At 39.7% G+C, this 22,201-nt stretch overlaps 2 protein-coding genes across 19 annotated transcripts in view; both read left to right on the top strand.

Moving 5' to 3' along the window:
* Positions 1-9,852, top strand: part of LOC117578209 (disintegrin and metalloproteinase domain-containing protein 12) — a 46,423-nt gene extending 36,571 nt beyond the window's left edge. For 7 of the 16 annotated variants that reach the window (XM_034263555.2, XM_034263552.2, XM_034263554.2 and 4 more), the window contains exons 23-24: positions 1,252-1,608; positions 2,666-4,359. In XM_034263555.2, coding sequence (XP_034119446.1) covers positions 1,252-1,608; positions 2,666-3,272 — 964 coding nt within the window. In that variant the 3' untranslated portion in view covers positions 3,273-4,359. Of the gene's footprint in view, positions 1-656; positions 1,227-1,251; positions 1,609-2,665; positions 4,360-9,681 lie in introns of those variants that run through there. The other 9 variants (XM_034263556.2, XM_034263553.2, XM_034263570.2 and 6 more) reach the window with 6 other exon arrangements.
* Positions 9,853-13,897: 4,045 nt separating this feature from the next.
* Positions 13,898-22,150, top strand: LOC117575203 (gamma-aminobutyric acid receptor subunit alpha-6). 3 transcript variants are annotated; one of them, XM_052005260.1, is made up of 6 exons: positions 13,898-14,138; positions 19,290-20,015; positions 20,366-20,448; positions 20,533-20,735; positions 20,795-21,331; positions 21,389-22,150. In XM_052005260.1, exons 1-6 carry the CDS (start codon positions 14,101-14,103, stop codon positions 21,728-21,730), a joined length of 1,929 nt encoding a protein of 642 aa, XP_051861220.1. In that variant the 5' UTR covers positions 13,898-14,100; the 3' UTR covers positions 21,731-22,150. The 3 variants fall into 3 exon arrangements, with proteins under 3 accessions (XP_051861220.1, XP_034115230.1, XP_051861247.1); XM_034259339.2 differs by having other exon boundaries at positions 20,795-22,150; XM_052005287.1 differs by lacking the exon at positions 13,898-14,138 and adding an exon at positions 18,723-18,761 and having other exon boundaries at positions 20,795-22,150.
* Positions 22,151-22,201: the final 51 nt, after the last annotated feature.

The raw sequence follows: 22,201 nt of genomic DNA, 5'->3' as shown, positions 1-22,201 counted from the left end.
AATCCCGATAGCAGCTGCTTATCATGCATAGGAGTTACACACATTTATTTTGCATCTCTCCAGCCACACATTCACACACACACATCGATACACACAGAGACATTCGTACGTTGCTTGACTTACTTTTAGCGTAGGATTTGCTGCTATTCTTACTCGTATGCGTATACGTAATGTTGTTCGTCGCGAACTCTGCGTGCGTGAGTCTGTCTGTCTGTGTGTGTGTGTGTGCATTGCGATTCAGCCGACAATTTATTCGCATCGTAGCCAGTACTAAAAAGAAAAACGAAACTTAAAATGCTTGTCTTATAACCGCTATAAGTTTTATTTGTAATCGTATTATCACCCAGTATATATATATATAATGTGTACATATATATATCCTGATAACTGTAGCGCAATTGCTTCAATCTGGAATGGATCTAGCTTTAATTGTACTCTGGCTTTTAACATTTTTCACAACCAAAACATTTTGCAGTCATTGCAACATTCAATAACCGGAAACACATTCACTCACACTCACACACACACACACGCACACACACACACACGCACAGCCACAAGCATGTGTGCTGTGGTCTCCCTCCTTTGGGGAGCTGCGGCGATTTGAACCGAACGACTTTAGCCAAAACACAACTTTCTATTCGCATTTCTTGCAGGCTTCAGACTGGAATATCTTGTGTGATAAAGGTTGGTCTCCAATGAGCGTTGCCACGCCCACAAATATTAATGTAGTTCCCCTACCCCCCAAATAAAACAAAGTGAGGGGATGTCCCTAGTTCAGAAGCACTTGAAGAAGGGAAAGCTCTCTTCAACTACAAATATATAAAATATAAACATATATAGTACTGTATTCATGATACTCTCGTAATTTCATCAGTTTTCAGTTTCGCATATCTCCAAAACTAGAAAAGAATAGAAATGAAAAGAAAAGCCAATTTCCCTTGGGCTGGTGTTCGGGATTTCGTCTCGGTTATCTTTGGTTTCAAAACTCAAAAAAAAAAAAAAATTTAAAAACTCGAAATCGAACTCGAACTTCTTGTCCTGTCCCCCACACATTCTTAATATATGCTTTGATTTTGACTTGTTTTCATTTTGTTTCGTTTATATTGTGTTGTGAGTTGGATTTATGATTTCGCTGCTGCGATAACTGAAAGTAAATGCGTGTTTGTTTGTTTGTTTGTTTCGTTTTCGTCCTTTTCTTTGGCCCGCCCGTTTTGCGTTTGCTTTGTGCTCACGTGTTGATGGGTACAGCTCGAATCAGCAAGCAGCTCAATCTCAGAAAACCGCTACAATCCACCCGTCTTACAGCAGCCGTTGTCGGCCCCGCTCTGACGAGGACTCGCGCTTTGCCTACGGCGGACGTTATCGTCAGCCGGCGCCAGCCGCACGCCACACAACGCATCAGTCGCATTCGCCGCATGCATTCGGCCATCATACACACCATTCGCACGCCCATGGACATGCCACACATGGCCCACACTCATCGCACCACTCGTCCCACACGCACCTGCACCAGGATGACGAGGGCATCTATGAGAGCGCCGATCACCATGAGCGCGGCGCCCTCGACACGCGACTAGATCCGCAGGAGACGCCCGAAAGCGAAAGGTAAGTCATCGTCTTTCCGTCTCTCTCTCTCTCTCTCTCTCGTTCGCGCTCTCTCTCTCTCTCTCTCTCTCTCATTCCGCACTTTCAGCCACAAGCAACATGAACCCATACTAGCCTATATATAGATGCCCCCATTTCCATTTCGTTAGCATACCACATGTTTGCGTATCATGCTCTCTCTGTCCCCTGCATCGAATGCATTCCACCTTACAAAAGTTGAACTAGTGCCTGCAGTCCGCTAGCTGCTGGTTCCGGTCACATTCTCACCGTCTTTCTCTTTCTCTCTCTCTCTCTTTCTCTCTGCTAGTTCAACTAGTTCTTTTAGTCTGCTTTGAAATCGAACTAGCGCATATACTGGCTCCTAAAACTTTTTCACTGCTTTTCTTCCTTTCGATTAATCAGTAAATCTTCTGATTAGTCACGAAGTAAAATAAAAATGAGAGAAAAAATACAAGAAAGCCGCAGTCTGCATTTAATTACTGGGCCAGTAAAATAAAAATACAATAAAATAATATACATGCATATATGAAGAATGGCAGCCGTCAAAGATAAATAACTGAATTAGCAATTGGGGTGTACACAATCATTGATCATTGCGGACTTAATCCACTTGCAAGACTGCTGGAACATAACCTCACAATTTATGCTTTCGATCTGAGCTTGCCATCACATCATTTACCATTGCCCATTCACCATTTACCATTGCACAATCATGGGTTATGTAGCATATTTTTTGTCTAAATCTAAATCTAAAAATGTAGTTAAAAAATAAAAGTTGTAGTAGAGTTGTGTGGGGGGTTGCCTTGAATCCCCAATGTCCGCACAGTTTTGCGAGTGCCTTCGCTTCTGATCTGTAATTTTTTCTTGTCGACCCGAGGCCAACCAAGCACGAGTCCCACGCCAAGTTATGCTATGTACGTTATGCCACGCCCAGACCACACCCAGACCAGTTCAGTCCAGTCCAGAGCCTAGCTTAGCCTATGGTCCTAAGTCCTGATGAGCCCCCCTTGTGTTCTTACCATGTACCGTTGTTCCTGTTACGATTATTATTTTCTAGTGATGACTTTATTCAAGCTCAACAACAGTTAGCCCGGTGGGCGAGTGAGGATGTGGTATCCGTCGTGGTATTGGAGCAGCCGCAATCCGGCACAATGTCGGATTCCCAACCATCCAGCGGCGTCGGGCCCATGTCAGCGGGGGCTACAACGAACAACGTTATCCACCATCAGCATCCGCACCAGCACCACGGCGATCATCAATCCTCCGCAGCGGCAGCAGCGGCGGCGGCGGTGCAACAAGCAGCAGCCAACAGCAACTCTATAATGGGTATGGGAGTCGTCCCAAATGGTATAAATGTAAGTCAGAGGGACTACTACCCCTCGCCACCCTCAACGGAGACGGAAAGCAGTGGAAGTGTTATCCAACCAGCTACGCGCCGCACGTTGCAGTCACAGTCACGGGAGGCAGACATAAGCCAACAGCAATTGCAGCTCCATCAGCTGCAGTTGCATCAGCACCAGCATCCGCATCAGCAATATCAGCATCATCATCAGCAGCAGCAACAGCAGCAGCTCCAGCAGCAATCAATCGATACCAGCAGCAGCAACAACAGTCAATCCGGTCAAATAATCGAGAATGGTTGTTACCCGGAATATAAGCATTGACAGTTCCAAAAGCTCTAGCTTAAATCGAAATATTATCGATACTATCGATACTTCTGCTGTCACACCATAAAGAGATGGCAGAGGCAGGCGCAAGCAAATCGTACGATTCGATTTACTCGCAACTATTCACCATATTCAACGTACATCCATGGTCTAACGCTACATACATATATACGTATTTTCTAAACATACATGCATATGGTATACACATACATACATACATACATACATACATACATGTAGATCAATAGGAGATGTATATGTAAAATTCCGATTGACAAAAGTTAACGAACACACTCACTCGTGCACATATGTATGTACATGCATACATAACGGTTCACACTTATTTGAAATTATATGTGAATTAGATTGTAAGCATTTTTATACTTCAAGAAAATGATAATGTAAGAGGAGCATGTGTATATACATACATAAGTACCTCAGACATGATGACGGCGATTCGATTTCGGGGAAGAAAACACACACACACACACTCGCAACACTTGTAAATATACTTACATACATATGAATACAGAGAGAAAGACAGAAAGTTGACTGTCGATCAATTGGTCGATCTTTATCGGAGGAAGAACCATTTGCATTTGTACATAATGAAAAGACACGCGGAGTATTTCGAGTTTTTGCAGTAGATACAAATTGTTAGTCTTAGGCCCATTATGATATTTGTGTATTTATGCGTCATCCAGATGTTATGATATTCGTACGCCCAATGTGTTTCCCCCCTGATCGGGCACACTTTTGATAATGACTGATAGATTGTGTGTATATATATATATTTTTTTTTTGTGGCAACAAGTGCTGACAGTTCAGATTGAAGAATAATAACAAAATACCGGCTAATGTTTAAGCTTATTGAGTTTTACTAGTACATACACCTATCAATAAACGAAACCATAACGATATATAGATAATATTTAGACTAATGATTAACCGGGCAAGCCCTGTAACAATAACAATTATAGACTTACATACAACCTACATACTAAGCAGCATCACAGCATCATAATATTCAGAAGAAACAAAAATAATGATCATGTGCAATAACTGATTCGCCCAGTGTTCAGATGGGGAAAGTTCACTCTCTCCCTCTCCATCTCCCTCTCCATCTCCATCTCCATCTCCATCTCCAACTCCTTCTCCATCTTCATCTGCATCTTCATCTTCATCTTCATCTTCATCTTCATCTTCATCTTCATCTTCATCTTCATCTTCATCTTCATCTTCATCTTCATCTTCATCTTCATCTTCATCTTCATCTTCATCTTCATCTTCATCTTCATCTTCATCTTCATCTTCATCTTCATCTTCATCTTCATCTTCATCTTCGTCTTCATCTTCATCTTCATCTTCATCTTCATCTTCATCTCCATCTCCATCTCCATCTCCCTCTTTCATCTATTTGTAACGCTGCTGGCGTTGATCTTTATTGAGCTGTGAGGACAGTTTCCATATTTCTGAACTAGACCAGCGATCACTGGATCGTGATCGAACGTGAGCGCTGATCTACACTTGGTATGTACACTAGTTAGTCCATTGATGATAAGTGGCAAAGTTAGCTTAAGAAGAAACAATTTTGAATGATGAGACAGGATAAGAGAATAGAAATACAGTTTAAAGCAAATACTTACTCTCTTACATACATATATGTATGCATGTATGTATATGGATTAACAAAATGATTCATGTGTTTTTGCAAGCCTATAGAGATATTCACCCGTAGGTCCAGTAACAGCAACAGGAATGGAATGTGGGAATGGAACAATATTTCATTAGTTAGTACGTCAATGATGGATGGATGTTGTAGGAGTTCGACAGAAAGTGCATGTACTTTGAAGAGCGACACACACACACACCCATACACGCGCACACACACGTGTACACACATAGTGAATAGATCCAATTAGTTATAGTCATAAAACCAATAATGATGCAACATAGAAAAAACTTAGCAAATATATGTACATATATACTACTCGTATTGATGAATTCGTACCGAGATATTTGCATGAACCAAAAAATAAGAATAAACAATAACAAAAAAATTGAAGAAAGAAAACCAAACCTATACAAATTTTGTGTGAGAGTGAAGTCTTAACCACGCCCACTTCATTGGTTCTTAGTGTCAATTAGAATGTAGTTTAAACGAGGTGAAGTCTAACGCCACACATCAAGTTTTCAATTCCCAGAGAGAGAGAGAGAGAGAGAGAAACTTACTTCGCCTTACTTCGCTACCCGAATAATAATACAACTCGTATCTAAAGAAACTCTTCTATTGCTACTAATCGACTGCAATTGATTGTTAGATTGTCTCATTCATTGATGGATTTGTGTTAATTTCCACTCTGCACTCGGCACGTTTCACACACAAAAAAAAAAATCAAAAACAAAAAAACCAACATAAAGATATTAAGGAAAAGTTAGAATAATGAACTTGAATTCGAGTTGACATCAATGCATTTTCTCTTCAGCTTCTGCAGCAATTTCATAGAGTCGGGCGAGAGTGGGCTGGCTTTGCCTGGCTTCCTTTACTGGATGATAATAACTTATGTAGATCGATTCAACGCAATCGGATAGCATTGATATTAGCGACTTTATCAAAGGTGATAAGGAAAGTGCCTTTGATGGTCTTCTCATAGCCATTGTCCACTCTGACTTTTGGCTCGAATGCAGCACAGATAAACGAACAGACAGGCAGACAGACAGACACTTAGACAGATGGACAGGCATATACATACATCAATAATAATATAAATACATATATAGACAAACATATGTATAGACTGAGTCAATAAATTGACTTGATATTTTCAATGTTTTGAAACAATTCCAAATGCCTCCGCCGCGAAGAGAGTTCGACATGTTGTCTCAGTATCATGTAGAAGACGAAGAAGATGATGAAGAAGAAGAGAGTTACCTACACCACAACGAAAAAGTGAAGCAAAACAAATAGAATAGCGATAACGATAACGATAAATGAAAATTGACGAATCACTTGGCTTCGATTTCGTTGGCGCTTGCATTTGCCAGACAAGCCTAGATAGATCAATAATCCACATGAATATACGATTCATGATTCATCTATATACATATATACATACATATATATATATTTGTGTATACGTATGTGTTCATGCATGTGCATAAGCATGCCTGTGTGTGTGTGTGTGTGTGCGTGTGTGTGTGTGTGTGCGTGTGTGTGTGTGCGTGTGTGTGTGTGTCTGCTACTTTGTGTCCAATGTGTCATTTAGATGAATACAAGTATTTGGGAGAGTAACATTCGAAAGCGTATTCACGACTCAATTGCATGTATGTATGTATGTAACACACACACCCACATACATTCAGATGCGATGCACACCCTCAGTGATGGTATATAGTATGTACGTATGCATGCCAGACAAATGGACTCGAATGAAAGATCTATTTATTAGGTTCGTATTTCGTATTGAACTAGTCTTAGGCAATATTGGATAAGCAGAATAAAACCGATTGATCCACACATACACAGCTGTGTATATGTATGTATGTATGTAAGCGCGTATGTGTGTTACACGTACACAGCACAACACAACAACACACGCCCTCAGCATATACTAACAATACTCAGTACTTCTATGTGTACTATAAGTAAGAATGTAGTGCTCTCTAAACTTAAGTCTCTAAATGAATAAGTGAATTTCGAAATGATATTGATTGGTTTTTATTATTGTGAACAAAGTGCAGTGCAATGATGACGTCTGCTGATTATGATATTATCTAAGCTAGATCGATTAAAGCTATTGTTATTTATATATGAATATACACACATACTCACACACACACATTAGGAAAACCTGCATTGACATTGGAATTGTCTGCATGCAATCGCAAGACAAATGAAAATGGAAATGGAAATAGGTAAAATATTTGGAATAAATTAAAAAAAGAAAATAACGCAAAAAAAATCTAGTTAATTAAGTCAACGGTACACAGGAGATTTCTAAAATATGAAAGCAAAACAAAAATGAATATAAAAAAGAGAAAAAGTAAAATTAAGACAAGAAGAACAACAACAACAACCTTTCAATGTTATCTAGAGATCAAAACTTAAACACGCAAAAATAATAATAATACAGTATTTTGGACAACAATCTAGCATGAATTTATGAATGCTCTACTCACATGCATACAGCATACACACACATACACACACACACACACACACACACACACACACACACACACACACACACACACACACACACACACACACACACACACACACACACACACACACACACACACACACACACACACACAAACACCCACACTTGCTTAGAAGAAGCCTCGTCACTCGTCACACTCTTTGCACCAGAACCAAAATGCATCAAACACATTTACAACACAATGCTCGATGATCGTATACTTAAACGTAATCACACACCCAGACACACCCACACACATGCATACTCTTAGTCTAAAGTGAATACAGTAATTAACATTCAAAATCTATCACATATCGTATACCAGCAGGAAGAGCAACAAATACAAAAATACTTCTGATGCTCCTTCTAAGTGTCCCCAGCAATCTTCTGATCCACCATCGCCTGTTCAGATAATACACACATACGTATGCATATGAAAAACATGGAACTCACAACAGAACGATCCAATAATTACATTAGATAATCACCAGCAAACGATCGACGCTCGTCTGTCGTTTAGAATATTTGTAATAGCTGTAAAGGGAACAATCACAATCCGAAATAAATACACAGGAGACACACTTGCAAGATCGATCGAATTCAACTCAAATTCCAATATTAATAACAAAGTAAACATAAAAACAGTACAAAATCAATAAGCGAGATGCGACGCGGTGCGTATACTTGATGCGATGTGCGCTCCGCTCGTATATTTAATATTGTTCATGGAACATTTGCTATTCAGATAGAAAGCGAAAGTAAAACGCTCGAAGGCTCCATCAAAAGTTTGGTATGCATATACCACACACACCCACACACATACTTACACTCATATGCAAACACACTCACACACATTAAGCAACCACACCGTATGTTTGTCAAGAAAAAAAATTAGATAAGCAAAAATATTGGAGTGAAAGAAAAACCAAATGTTCATTATAATAAACTTTTTTGAAACAATTTCTAAAGAACTGTTAACTGTTAATACAATTAAATAATAACTAAACATAATATAAATATTAATGCGAAAGAAGCTGACACCAAAGCAAAAAGCAAAACCCAAGAAGAGCGACTAACAACTGAGAATTGTATGGGCTTCATAACGATGACATTAATTGATGAATGAAACGGTAAATGTACATAGATACATACACTCATACATACATACGTACGTTCGTATGGATATGTATGTATGTACGTGTATGAATGCGAGTGTAGGCTGAGGAGATTTAAATAATAATAACTTAGCTCTAAGATGCCAATTGGATAATATGGTCTAAAATAATTTAAGTAAAACGTATAAAAATAAAATAAAATTACCGATAAAAATAAAGTGAAACAAAATACAACAAACAGAGCCTAATACAAGCAAGACAACAAGATACAAAACTCAACAGCCACAACTTTCCAAACTTAAATTGACTACGAAATACAAACTACAAACTAAGAAAGAAGAAAAAAAAAAAAAACAAAGCTGCTAAGAAAGAGAAATCTTTATGCAGAGGTAGATCTATTTCAACGATCAGCATACACACACACACACACACACACACACACACACACATGCATCATATAGGTTCAGTTCCATCGGAAGATCACTTGCCTCTTCTTCCACTTTCACACTCGCCACTCTCTTGACAGAGATGTCTGTAAGTATGCAACTGAGCAGCACGAGTCGTGCTCACAGATCCTGTGTTACATCCACGAAAACACACACACACCTACACACGCATACACACACCACAAAACAGCCTTGCATGGATCATTTCATTTGCGAGTAAGAACGGGAACTAACAGGTTGTAAGCAACCCTGTAAACAAAGCACAACGAGTATTCACGGGTATTGACAACGTATGAACACACTCGCACACACACACACACACACACACACATACACACACACTCAGAATAGCGTCACCTTGCGGTTTGAAGAATTGGCAATTTGAAAACCAATTTCTAATCTTAAATATACCCCATCGAAATTGGAAGCAGCTTGATTGAGCCCAACATTGAGTGCTGCACAATTTGTGGTTCTAGGAGTCAGATTATATTTTTGCCTGGCTGAAGAATGCACACCTCAGACACAGTGCTAATTATACTATGTTACATATATATTTATAGAATGTAGCGTTAGGAACGAACTATTAATATCTAAATTTGTCGTGGTTATGTCGTGCTAATCGCCTTTTTTGTTTTACTTGCAGATACTATCGCTAAGAGAGGAACTTTGGACACAGCTTTGTAAAATACACACACAAAATCGAAAAAAAACGAAAACAGAAAACATAACATGAAAGACAACCAAAGCAAAAATGCAAAAATTCATTGAGCATTTTTATTTGGTTTTGATGTGATAAGAATAATAACAAAATAGAGATCGCTATATGAATTAGTTTTCAATTGGTTTCTCGGCTCCATTTTGAGCGATAGTTTATTGTCAAATGTCGAATGTGAAATGCTAAATGCTTGTTGTTCCTTTTGGAAACCAATCCACAAGATGAGCAACAACAGATGGGCATCAACGGCATCGGCAAGAGAGAGTGAATGCAACTCTTGGGCAGTTGGTGCAAGGGAGAAGGACTGAGATCCTTTCTCTCTCCCTCTCTTTTTTTCTGTCTCTCACTCTCTCTTTCTCACTCTCTCTCTGGTTTATGTACATATACCTATAACATTTGTTTCCCTTCAATTATATGATTTGGGACTTTGATGAAACGCCTCCACCACTGACGACGCAAATTCAGAATCAGATTACGCTTCAGCTTCAGCTGGGAATGGAATTACGGACATCCAATTCACAGGCAATGCGATTGATGAATTGATAAATCCTTTTGTGTTGATCACTTAAACGAGTTTATTGAATAAACTAATAAACTATTTATATGCCTAAAATAAAAATACTCAGCAAATGTGTTTTTTCTCTCTTTCTACTACTGTGGGCAAAAAGTAGTAAGACTTTTTAATTTATATTTCGTGCGGAAATCCATTCGCCGAAATATTTTGTTTCTAGGTTGGCAAGACTGTCAGTAACTTCTATGCCAAATATCACATCAAAATAATCATTAGTGTTTAATATATGTATGCTTGTTTTTCTGAAGTACAAAAAGTGCATTCGGCGATTTTTACAATGAGTGAAAATATTCACCAAAGAAGTTCCATTAAATTTTGTGGGCGGAATCAATTTCGGGGTGCCGAAATGTTCCAAAATGTTGCAAATGGCCTTCGGTGATTCTACCATGTCACAAAAAAATGTTTATAAGTGGTAAAAAGACTTCAAGGAGGGTCAAGAAAGAGCACGTCAAAGTCGTTCAAAAATCAAGGTCATGATGACAGTTTTTTTTTTCGATTTTCGTGGTGTTGCGCACTATGAATTCCTTCCATCCGGCCAAAATGTTAATAAGGACTATTATTTGAACGTTATGCGTCGTTTGCGTGAAGAAATTCTTCTAAAAAGACCAAAATTATAGATCAACAACTGTTGGTTATTGCTTCTGCTTGATTTAGCTCCGTGTGACTTCTGGCTGTTCAGAAAACTCAAACGATCGCTCCGGGGAAACCGTTTTGAGCCAATTGAAGACATTAAACGAGAATCGCTACGCGCATTGAAGGCTATTCCGGAAATCTACTTTAACAACTATTTCGAGGATTGGAAAAACGTTTGCGAAAGTGTATTGTGGCCGTGGGGGATTACTTTGAGGGGGACGAAATAGATTTGGCCGAATAAATAAAGAATTTTAAAATTACGAACAAAGTCTTACTACTTTTTGCCCACAGTATTATACTGGCAACCCTTCACAAATGAATTAAGCTTTATTTTCACGGAACTTCTATTAAATTTATGACTAATATAACAATAATATGAATGACAACGTGTTAAGTGTTTTTTATTGCAATCGAAAATAAGAATTTCAATTATTCGCCACATAAGTAAGTATGCCATTATGGTTTATCAATGTATTCTATATACAGTACATAGCAAGTACATATCCAAGGATAAAGCTCAAAGAAACTATGCCATTTCTATAGACTAAGTGTATTCATGAAATCGGTACAAAATTCTTCTAAAGTTACTCAGTCTGCATCTGTTAGGTACAATATAAATACATTAATGTAGACTTCCAACAAAAAGGATCCAATCCTTTAAATAATTGTTTACTGCGAAAACAGTTTGATCGCCATAAAAATAATGATATACAGTATATTATACACACCACACACATATGTTATGTATATTTTGAGGCAAAACAGTTGTGTTGAAAAAATATACTACAAACAATATTTAATACTGTACAACAACTGAATTCTGTAGCGTTCGAATGCCTTTATTGTTTTAATATAAATATTTTATGTAGTGTGTTCGTTGAATAATATACTTAGCTTTTATATCTTTTTATTTCGTTTACATAAATTTGTCACTTTCTTATAAACATTTAATTTAAGAGCATCTAGAATTTTCGGTGTCAAATCGAAGATTGAAAATCCAGCCAAATTTCTAATTTGCTAAATATAATTTTTGCATTCTTAGTTTTAATAGTTGTGTAGTTAAAGTATAATTTAATCTAGAAATCAATCGTACTTATTTCGATCAGAATTAATAATTTTATTTAAATTATTTAAATTAATTTAAAATACTTACAATAATTCTTAATTTATGAATTTTACTTTCATTTTGAAACTTCTAAGCTTCTTTTTTGAAGAACGAGTCTATAATATGGAAATTAGCAATTAACAAACTTATATTAAATTCAATAAAGCCGCATCTGATTTTATCATAATTGTAAAATTGTAATTTCAAAAATGATTTTTATACCCGCTACCCATAGGGTAGAAGGGTATTATAACTTTGTGCCGGCAGGAAATGTATGTAACAGGTAGAAGGAGGCATCTCCGACCCTATAAAGTATATATATTCTTGATCAGCGTCAACAGCCGAGACGATATAGCCATGTCCGTCTGTCCGTCCGTCCGTCTGTCCGTCTGTCCGTGTGAACACCTAGATCTCAGAGACTATAAGAGATAGAGCTATAATTTTTTTTCGACAGCATTTGTTATGTTTGCACGCAGATCAAGTTTGTTTCAAATTTTTGCCACGCCCACTTCCGCCCCCGCAAATCAAAAAAATCGAATAACAAGCGTAATTTTAAAGCTAATTTGGTATATTTTGGTATATACAGTAATAACTATAGTAGTTATGATCTCTGAAAATTTGGTTACGATCAGATAAAAATTGTGGAAGTTATTAAAGAAATACTTTTGTATGGGCAAAAACGCCTACTTACTAGGGGTCTTAGTTGCTTTGGCTAACAATCTGGTATATTGTGCCGTCTATGGTATATTTTGAATGCGGTACTATATCGATATACCAAATATACCATTTGATATATTTTTAGTATTTTTACAGTATATTCGGTATATTTAGAGAATAATACCGCAAAATATATTGCTTTTCTTCAAAATGGGTAGCGGGTATCTCACAGTCGAGTACACGCGACTGTAGCTTTTTTTACTTGTTTAAACTCAATGCGATTTTTGTTTGATTATAATTTAGAATATGAGTTGCAAATCCATTTGTTGGTTTCATTTTAAAGAGTGATCGACGACTTAAGAAACTTTCGCGTTTCAATTAAAGCGTTTTGGATACGACGACAATTATTCAATGATCGTCAAATAAGCAGCTATAATACTTATTCTACATGGCGCAATAAAAACACAATATTTGTGAACAAGTAAGAAATCTACAGCTGAGTGTGCTCGTTTGTGAGATACCCGCTCCCCATTTTGGATAAGAGCAAAAAAGTGAGGTATTTTTCTTATTATACCAGATTGTCAGAGATCTCTGAGATTTACACAGGCAGACAGACAATAAATAATATATATATATTTTATGGGGTCGGAGATGGCTGGAGGCACAAAGTTATTGTACCCTATGGTTATCGGGTATAAAATCGAAAAAGAGTTCAGAATGATGAAAAAGAGTCTTATATGTATTTTCTTCAGAATTCTTATCAGTGTCAATGGTTTAATTGCGATTTAGGTGCTGTTATTCGGTGTCAGGTGTCGCGTGACCTCTGCGAGATGTCAGCGTTTAAGTAAAATTAAAGATCTGTGCCGGGGTCATGCGGATGCTCAATGACTGACTGACTGCAGCAGGAGGCAATGGCCAGGCATCTGCGAGCAGCCAGATAGAAAGACAACTAGAGACGCACACTATCAAAGTTGCAGCGCACTCACACACACACACACACACACACACACACACACACACACACACACACACAGTTGCACTCACTCAATGATGGATTTGCTTTGCGCATGCCAGATTCAGATTTGTAGTCACAAACAGAAGCAAAAGCAAAGGCAGAAGCCAGAACCAGAGCCGACTTAGGCGCTGTCTCAGCCGCCTTGTCGGGATTTAGACGCCAAGCGTGCAACAACGAACGCAACGCAGCTGTGTTTGTGTTTGCCTACTTTATTTGTTTTGTCATTTTATGTTGTTCGAACATAATAGTGATGGATTGAGTCGGGTTCGGAAAAGAGCAAAGCATATATTTCGATTAGTAAATCAAAAATATAATAATATACTATAAATCTGTTCGAAATTCCATTTGAGTTCAGCTAAGCAAATTATGATTTTGTTTCAGCGTCCGTTGGGAATTTTGGCATGGTAAGTGCTCTTCCCCCTCTCTGCTGTCCCAATTCCGCTCCCCCACTTAACCCTATTAGCAGTTGTCGCAGTATTCATTATGGGGCAGTCAGTATTGAACGCTAAACATGCCAATATGTTGCCCCAATGGCTGTCAGACGCGGTCAAGTGGCCGAAGGAATCATCTAGGCATACACGCTTAGGCTTGGGCACAATAGGGGAACGGACAACGGGGAACGGGGGACACACTTAAGTTGATTGCCTGCTAGTTTATGCATCCTCAATTAAAAGTGCATTCTCGAATTGTCTTCAACTGCAAATTAAACTGAGACAAAACAGCAGACTGAAATTCAAATTTCAATTCAAGACTCAAACTGAAAGATTTTTTGTTTCCATATACTAAAGGGTATATGCTCGGTTCGTTGGATCCGTACTATTTAGTCAAGCTCAAATTAATTTTGAATATGGTATGGGAATGAGGGAAGTTCAAATTAAAAAATCTAAATCAAAAGCGAAACTTAAACTGAAACTGCAACTGAATTTCTCACGAAATCTGTAACACTTTATCATGCCGAACATTTGAATTGCATAGGGTGCAGAGTGTTGGATGCAACGGTTTAAGTGTATGTGCAAACAACCCACACAGAAATGTGTACCGTGCAACGTGCAACGAGCGGTGTGTGGCGTGCTAAACTATTATTTTGCGAATGATGCAATTTTCGTGAAGATTAAGAATGCTGGCAAATGGCTAGCCGACTGTCGGAATACCCTACATTCTACACTCGAAACATTGTCTCTGTTTGCGAATCAAAATGAAATATCGTTAAAGTGAATCAAAAGGAAGTAATCACAAGCAGTGTGAGGGATGGTGATGGGGAAGGGGGCAACTGAAGGGGAAGGCAAGTGGGGGGACGCAACATTTGAAAGGCTTGACGCAGGCCGCAGTTGCATGAGTTTGGCCTGAGGGCGACACATGAGAGAATCAACGGCAGCAGCGTTCTTGTTCTTCCATCATGTCACAAAATATTTTGCACATGCCCAACGTATAAATGCAATGACTTTCCCAGCAACAGACACAGCACTGAGCACAGCATTTGCAGCAACGGTCGGTATGCAAGGTCGTGAACTGAATAACACTTGCCTCCTCTCTGTTCTTTTTGTTTTTGGTTTCTGTTTTTTTTTATATTAAGTAGCTCAAACAGTCCCGAACTAAGGCAAGCACCCGCGGGCAGTAAACAACACAGCACACGCGTTGCACAGTGACACCGTGTGGCAATGTGGCAGCTGCTTCGCCGCTTGATATTAACTGCCGGATAATGGCATACTTTGCTCCTAATAGAGTCAGAGCTCTCTTCTTCTTGAACTCACTCCACTTACTCCATTCAAAAAACAATACAAAAACAAAAACTGATTGACTATTTGCCTAATTTTACAATCAAGTTGTTGAAATAAATATTTATTTCTTCCTTTGTTTCACAAGTAAACATTATGATTATGTCCATAATTTGTGTACCCAATGGGTATAGGCAATGTCAATAACTCTTGAACCAATGATAAACAAATCTGCTAAAGATATAAAATAAAGAGTATACAAATTAATTAAATATTGCGGTATTAATTTAAAAATATACCTAAATACTACAAAATACTAAAAAAAAATATAACGACTTGTATATTTGGTATATCGATATAGTACCACACTCAAAATATACCATAGACGGCACAATATATCAGATTGTCAGCCAAAGCAAAACTAAAACCCCTAGTAGGTGTAGGCGTTTTTGCTCATGCAAAAGTATTTCTTCAATAACTTCCACAATCTGATCGCAATCAAATTTTCAGGAATCATAATGACTATTGTTTTTATTGTACACACCAAAATTCGCAGCTCTAGTTTTAAAATTACACTTGTTTTTCGATTTTATTGATTTGCGGGGAAGGAAGTGGGCGTGGCAAAAATTTGAAACAAACTTGATCTACGTGCAAACATAACAAATGCTGTCGAAAATGATAGCTCTTATAGTCTCTGAGATCCAGTGTTTCATACGGGCGGACGGACAGACGGACATGGCCAGATCGTCTCGGCTGTTGATGCTGATCAAGAATATATATACTTTATAGGGTCGGAGATGCCTCCTTCTATCTGTTACACACATTTCCTGCCGACACAAAGTTACAATACCCTTCTACCCTATGGGTAGCGAATATAAAAAGGCTATATCTTTTTTCCTGAAAATGCCCACATACACTATAGAGTACAAGAACAGACTAACAACTCGTTAATCGCAAATTATCTACTATTTACTGTCTGCCAATCGTAATGCAAATATCAAAGTACATCTGCATACATTGATTCTGTTTAATTCGTTGATTCTGAATACAAGCCAAATATTTGGCAACTTTTTTTCGGCACAAGTGAATTCGCAGTCACACGCACATTTGGAGAGTAGACTCACTCTTATACTCACATACACACACAAAGAAAAAAAAACACACACACGCAAACAAACCAGTGATTCCTCCATGAAGCGCATAAGTATACAACGTAGGGATCCTACGGATAGGAAGGAAACAGAGAAGAGAAGCGTGCGTCAGGATACAGAAGGTGGTACTACTTCAAAAAAGTCACCAAGAAGACGCAGAAGGCCGAACGCCATCATTATACAGCCAACGGACGGGATTTCATATAGTGATGTGCTCAAACTGATACTAGAACTTGGCAAAAACTCCAAACCTTCTATGCTGAGAATAAGAGATGAATTAAGCGAAGCGCTTGGCCTGAAATCACTAGCTCAGGAAACCATCCTGGAGATTAGGGATATAGACTGTCTGGTTTCTAAAGAAGACGTGCTGGTAGCCTGTAAAAAACTCAGCCAAGCTAATCTGGAACTAAGTGCCATCAAAGCACTAAGGACTGGTTTTGACGGCATGCAGCTGGCAATTGTTAGTCTGCCGAAGGAGGCTGCAGCACCTATACTGCAGAATGGAAAAATTCGGATAGGCTGGACAAGCTGTAGAGTGAGAGAGAGGTTTGAGAGACCAGAAAAAGAGGTGCTACAATTGCTTAGAGTTTGGACATATTGCCAAGTACTGTAAGAGCATGACCGACCGCTCTGGGTGCTACCTAAGATGCGGAGCAGCTGGCCATAAAGCGGTGCTTTGCAAAAATGCTGCTAGATGCTTCATTTGTGCAGATGCTGGTAAAGATGATACCAGGCACCACGCAGGAAGTAGTCACTGCCCTCTCAAAGGTATCAGCGGGGTCGCGCGGGGCCAAAATGACTCAAAGGCTCCTGCAGCTCAACGTAAACCACTGCTTAGCAGCCCAACGGCTACTGAACCAAACGGTTCGGGACACGCGGCTTTGTTGAGCGAGCCATATAGAAGAATACAGAGTCCAAGCTACGTCGAGGACGCGGACGCACACATGCACTTATACGCATAGGCACAGGGCAGAAATTATCCAAGCATTTCTTTTGTTTTGCCTGAAAACACGACGGCGTTTATTTGTGCTTTTTGTGTTGTTGGCTGCCACATGCCACACGCTACATGCCACATGCCACATGCGACATACCGGCATGCCGCTCCGTGTAGCTATTCGGCTTTTGTAGTCCCGCTTAGCACACAGTTGTGTTAATAGAGCACACGCTACATGAAGGTTATATTAGCACAGTGTTAAATTAGGTGAGTAAATAAGGGGGAGGGGGAGAGTACAGAGTCTAGGGAAACAATCTCAATCACATTCTAAACGCATTTTGAATACAAACATAATAAGAATAATCAAAATAATGCACAATCCCACAACAATTCCCATCGAAGAAAGCCTTGAAATACTCACCTACATTTTGCCAGCAATAACCGGATTGTGAATGCCAGCGAGCAGACCGAGACGGAGACGAAGACGGGATGGGAATGGGGAAGGGGGAGCAGAAGGGGGCGGACCAAATGCCAACCTGCAATTCTTTTCACTCTGCCTGCCGTGCAATTTCCAGCTCAAGTGCTTAATTACTAAAGCCACTTCAAGTGTGAAACAATGAGTGTAAAAAATACCTCCTTGTGCTAAAATTATGTTATAAAACATAAATGGCTTTCATCGACTGCTGCTTCTCTTGGACTGCTATGTTTAAAGCTCAACGAGTGCTTAACATACCACTACGCGTGTCTTTTTTTTTGCATTTTTTAAGATTATTAAACAATCTCATCGTAATTCATAATCATAATAATAAACGTTTCATTGCGTGCTTGACTTAAAAAATAGAAAAACGGAGATCGCTATTGTAAAGAGAACTTATATCGATAAAAAACACGTTTTGAAAACGAAAATGAAAAAATTGGTGCTCCCAAGTGAAAGCTTCACAAAACGAGAAGTTTTCTCTTTGGCGAAATGAAAAATAAATGCCTTTTTCTACATTAAATCGGATCTTATTTGCAAAAGGAAAAAAATAGTTGACTCATTAGTTTATTGTCGTTCTTTTAAGACCGCCAGAAGGTCAATTAGGCTTGTAATTATTTTGAAAACGACTAATTTCTGACCCCACCTCAAATTTGGAAATAAAATTTTGCCGTCGGCAACAACAAAGCAAGCTTTGTGGAACAATTGGATTGGAACGTAAATAATACACAACTTGATTGTTGAGCAAATCTGTAAGTTAGCTCAACTATTAAAAATATAGAAACACAATCTCCTTTTTGTATTTGTGTAATAAGTTCATTAGTTGTAATAATCTTATTCTCCATAAACTTCAAGCATTGATTAAGAATTTAAGAATTGATTAGGAATGAAGAAAATAATTTTCAATTTTGAATTAGAATTTAATTTAATTAAGATTAATTATGATCAACAGTTTGTATTAATTTCCCTTTTATTGATTTACATGATTCTTAAATGAGTTACAAATTTTTCACCAAATTGAATAAAATGCATAAATGTAAAAGTTTTGCCACGTCTGATAAATAAATAAATATGTATGTAGTTGACAAATAAATTGCCAAACCGATTAAATTCAAATCACATTATGTTTATATGTAGTAGCATTTAACCAGCCGACAAATGCGGCAAACTGTTCGATATACCGAGTGTGATTGGCAGGGGAGGGGAATTGTGGGTCATTATACTGCTTGCGGGGTAACGCGAGAATCAAATGCTAAGCTACATACATATTTCGTTGACAGCTTCTTGATTTACATCTGCCTGCCACTCGACCGTCACTGGGTCGAGAGTGTGACCACAGTGAGCAAGACGTCGCCGGAAGTGGAAGTGCCATCGAAAGCGGAAGCGAAAGTATTGCAGATGCCAAAAATGGGAAATATGTCAACGATGCCGACGATAACGAGTGAGTTCAAGGCGAGTCGCATCTACGAATCCTTTCGCGCTGTACCCAGCACTTCGATGTCAACTTCGACGTCTACATCAGCTACTGATGAGGAGAGGAGCCGTCGCTTCATGCGACGCTATGCGAATGAGACAAGCGCCTTCGGGGCAGTAGGCGCAAGCCGCCTGATGCGACCTCGCACTGCATCGGCCGATATGCTGAGCAGGAACATCTCGAGCATACTCGAGAATCTGCTGAAGCGCTACGAGCAGTCACAGCTGCCCACCCACGGCCAGGGGCTGCCGACGGTTGTCCGTACGAACATTCTGATCCGTAGCATGGGGCCGGTGTCGGAGCTGGATATGGACTATTCGATGGACTGCTATTTTCGGCAGTATTGGCGCGACAAGCGACTCAGCTTCCAGGGGCCTATCAAGAGTCTCTCGCTGAGCATCAAGATGCTGGACAAGATCTGGCGACCCGACACCTACTTCTACAATGGCAAGCACTCGCACATACACACGATTACGGTGCCGAACAAGCTGCTGCGCCTCGATCAGGATGGGGGCATTCTCTACTCCATGCGGTAGGTACAAGTCAGTCTCTGGATCTCTCAGTCTGTGTTCATCAGCTTGTTTATGCTGCAAGTTCTTAATAAGCTGCTATTCGAGATATTCTGCAATGTAATCAATTTTCACATGCAGTACTACTTAATCAAATTAAAAATATTATTCTTCTATCTGAAATATTCTTATATAACACAAATTAATGTCAAGTCTAGAAATGTAATTAAATTATGTTCTTCTATCTGAGATATCCTTATATTTAGAGTAAATCATTCCATTTTATTTAATAACAAAAAATCAAGAAATCAATTTTTCTCATTTATTTTGCTGTCCTCTTTTTCTATCTCCCTCCTCTCTCTGTCTTGAACAGTTTGACCATCAAGGCCACCTGTCCCATGGAGCTGAAGAACTTTCCGATGGACCGCCAGTCGTGTCCACTTATCATTGGCAGCTGTACGTACTCGAGTGGCATGAGGCATTGGACATGTGGCAAGTGGAAAGTGAGTTTAATGTCGCTTACTCTGTTCTTCTTTGTAGATGGCTATACGAACCAGCAGCTGGTTTACGAGTGGCAGAATCACGACGATGCCGTGTCCTTTGTGCCCGGAATGACACTCAACCAGTTCGACTTAATCAGCATGATGCATCGCAATTTCACGTCAACTCGCCGTGAGGGCGATTTCTCCGTGTTGCACGTCGCCTTCAATTTGAAGCGCCACACAGGCTACTTTCTCATCCAGGTACGAGCATGTTCTGGCCTGGCCGTTTCATCTCACTCACTTTGCCGCTCTCTGTTTAGGTTTATGTGCCTTGCATTCTGATTGTGGTACTGTCGTGGGTCTCATTCTGGATACATCGTGAGGCAACCAGCGACCGTGTCGGACTCTGTGTGACAGCAGTGCTCACTCTCTCGACCATCAGCCTGGACTCACGCACCGATTTGCCGAAGGTGAAGTATGCCACAGCTCTGGATTGGTTTCTGCTGATGAGCTTTCTCTATTGCATTGCCACGCTGCTCGAGTTCGCAGGCGTGCATTATTTCACCAAGCTAGGCAGCGGCGAGATTCCGCGCATCGATGACGAGTGGGAAGACATTGGTGCCTTGGGCTTTGGCGCTTCTAGGGATGAGCCTGCCGATGCCGAAGAGGCGACGAGCGACGACAGCGAGCCCCCCAACTCCGACAGCGATGTCTTTGACTTTGCCGACCACGATGCTGCCACGATGATGCACTGCGACTGCGACTGCGACTGCGAGTTGCCACTGCCCACCGAGCTCAATGCTCCCGCTATCGCTGTCGCTGGCAACCGCAACACCTTCAGCTGTCCCATCTACAATGTAAGTGAGCTCGCACATTCACATCTACAACTTCAGTTCCTCGAATTCCAATTGCAGAACCAGCCACAGAGTGGGGCCAACATCTTTCCAAAGCTGTCGTCCCACGCCTCGACCATGGAGCGCACCACACAAACCGAGCCGCCGGTGGTCTCGCGCATGCATCAGATGTGGCTCTGCCTGAAGGGAGACGACAAGTTCCGGCGGCAGCGAGAGCGGGACGCGGCAGCCGAGAAGAGCAATCAGGGTCGCAGTGGCAGAAGCTATGTGAACAGCATCTCGCTGATCGACCGTGTGGCGCGTGTCGCCTTCCCCATGACCTTTGCCCTCTTCAATCTGCTCTACTGGCTGGCGTATGGCATGTACAAGAAGGAGTTCTCCTGGTCCATGATCAAGGCCTGAGTTGTCCCTCGACACAGTTATGCTTTATTCAATCGTCGTAGTCGTTAGCCAACATGTTACTTGCACCACATACAAGTTAGTTTCAATTAAATGCGATAAATCGCTCTTCAAACTTAACTGTTTATATTTCTGAATCGAACATAACTGTCTTCAATCCTTTACAAACTTCAATGTAAGAAAAAATAGCTTTTGTCCCCGCCTCGACTGACCGAATTAGACATTTACGCTGCCGCCAAATAACGTAAATAACGGCGTGGAAGCGTTTGACATCAGCACTGTGAAAAATAAATGCTTCAAATAATCTATGAAAATAATTGATATAGTTTTGGCTCTCATCTACCTAAGCCTGCTCATTTTAATTTGTAATAAATACAAATTAATATTTTAATATTTTTATTTCATTTGATAAACAAAATGTTTTAATCTGCGTACGCTTCTAATAAATTTGACGGCTTTGCTGCCGCTGCCGCC

The sequence above is a fragment of the Drosophila albomicans genome, chromosome X (genome assembly GCF_009650485.2).
Source record: "Drosophila albomicans strain 15112-1751.03 chromosome X, ASM965048v2, whole genome shotgun sequence".
Classification (NCBI taxonomy): domain Eukaryota; kingdom Metazoa; phylum Arthropoda; class Insecta; order Diptera; family Drosophilidae; genus Drosophila; species Drosophila albomicans.
This window is presented reverse-complemented; position numbering and strand designations above follow the sequence as displayed.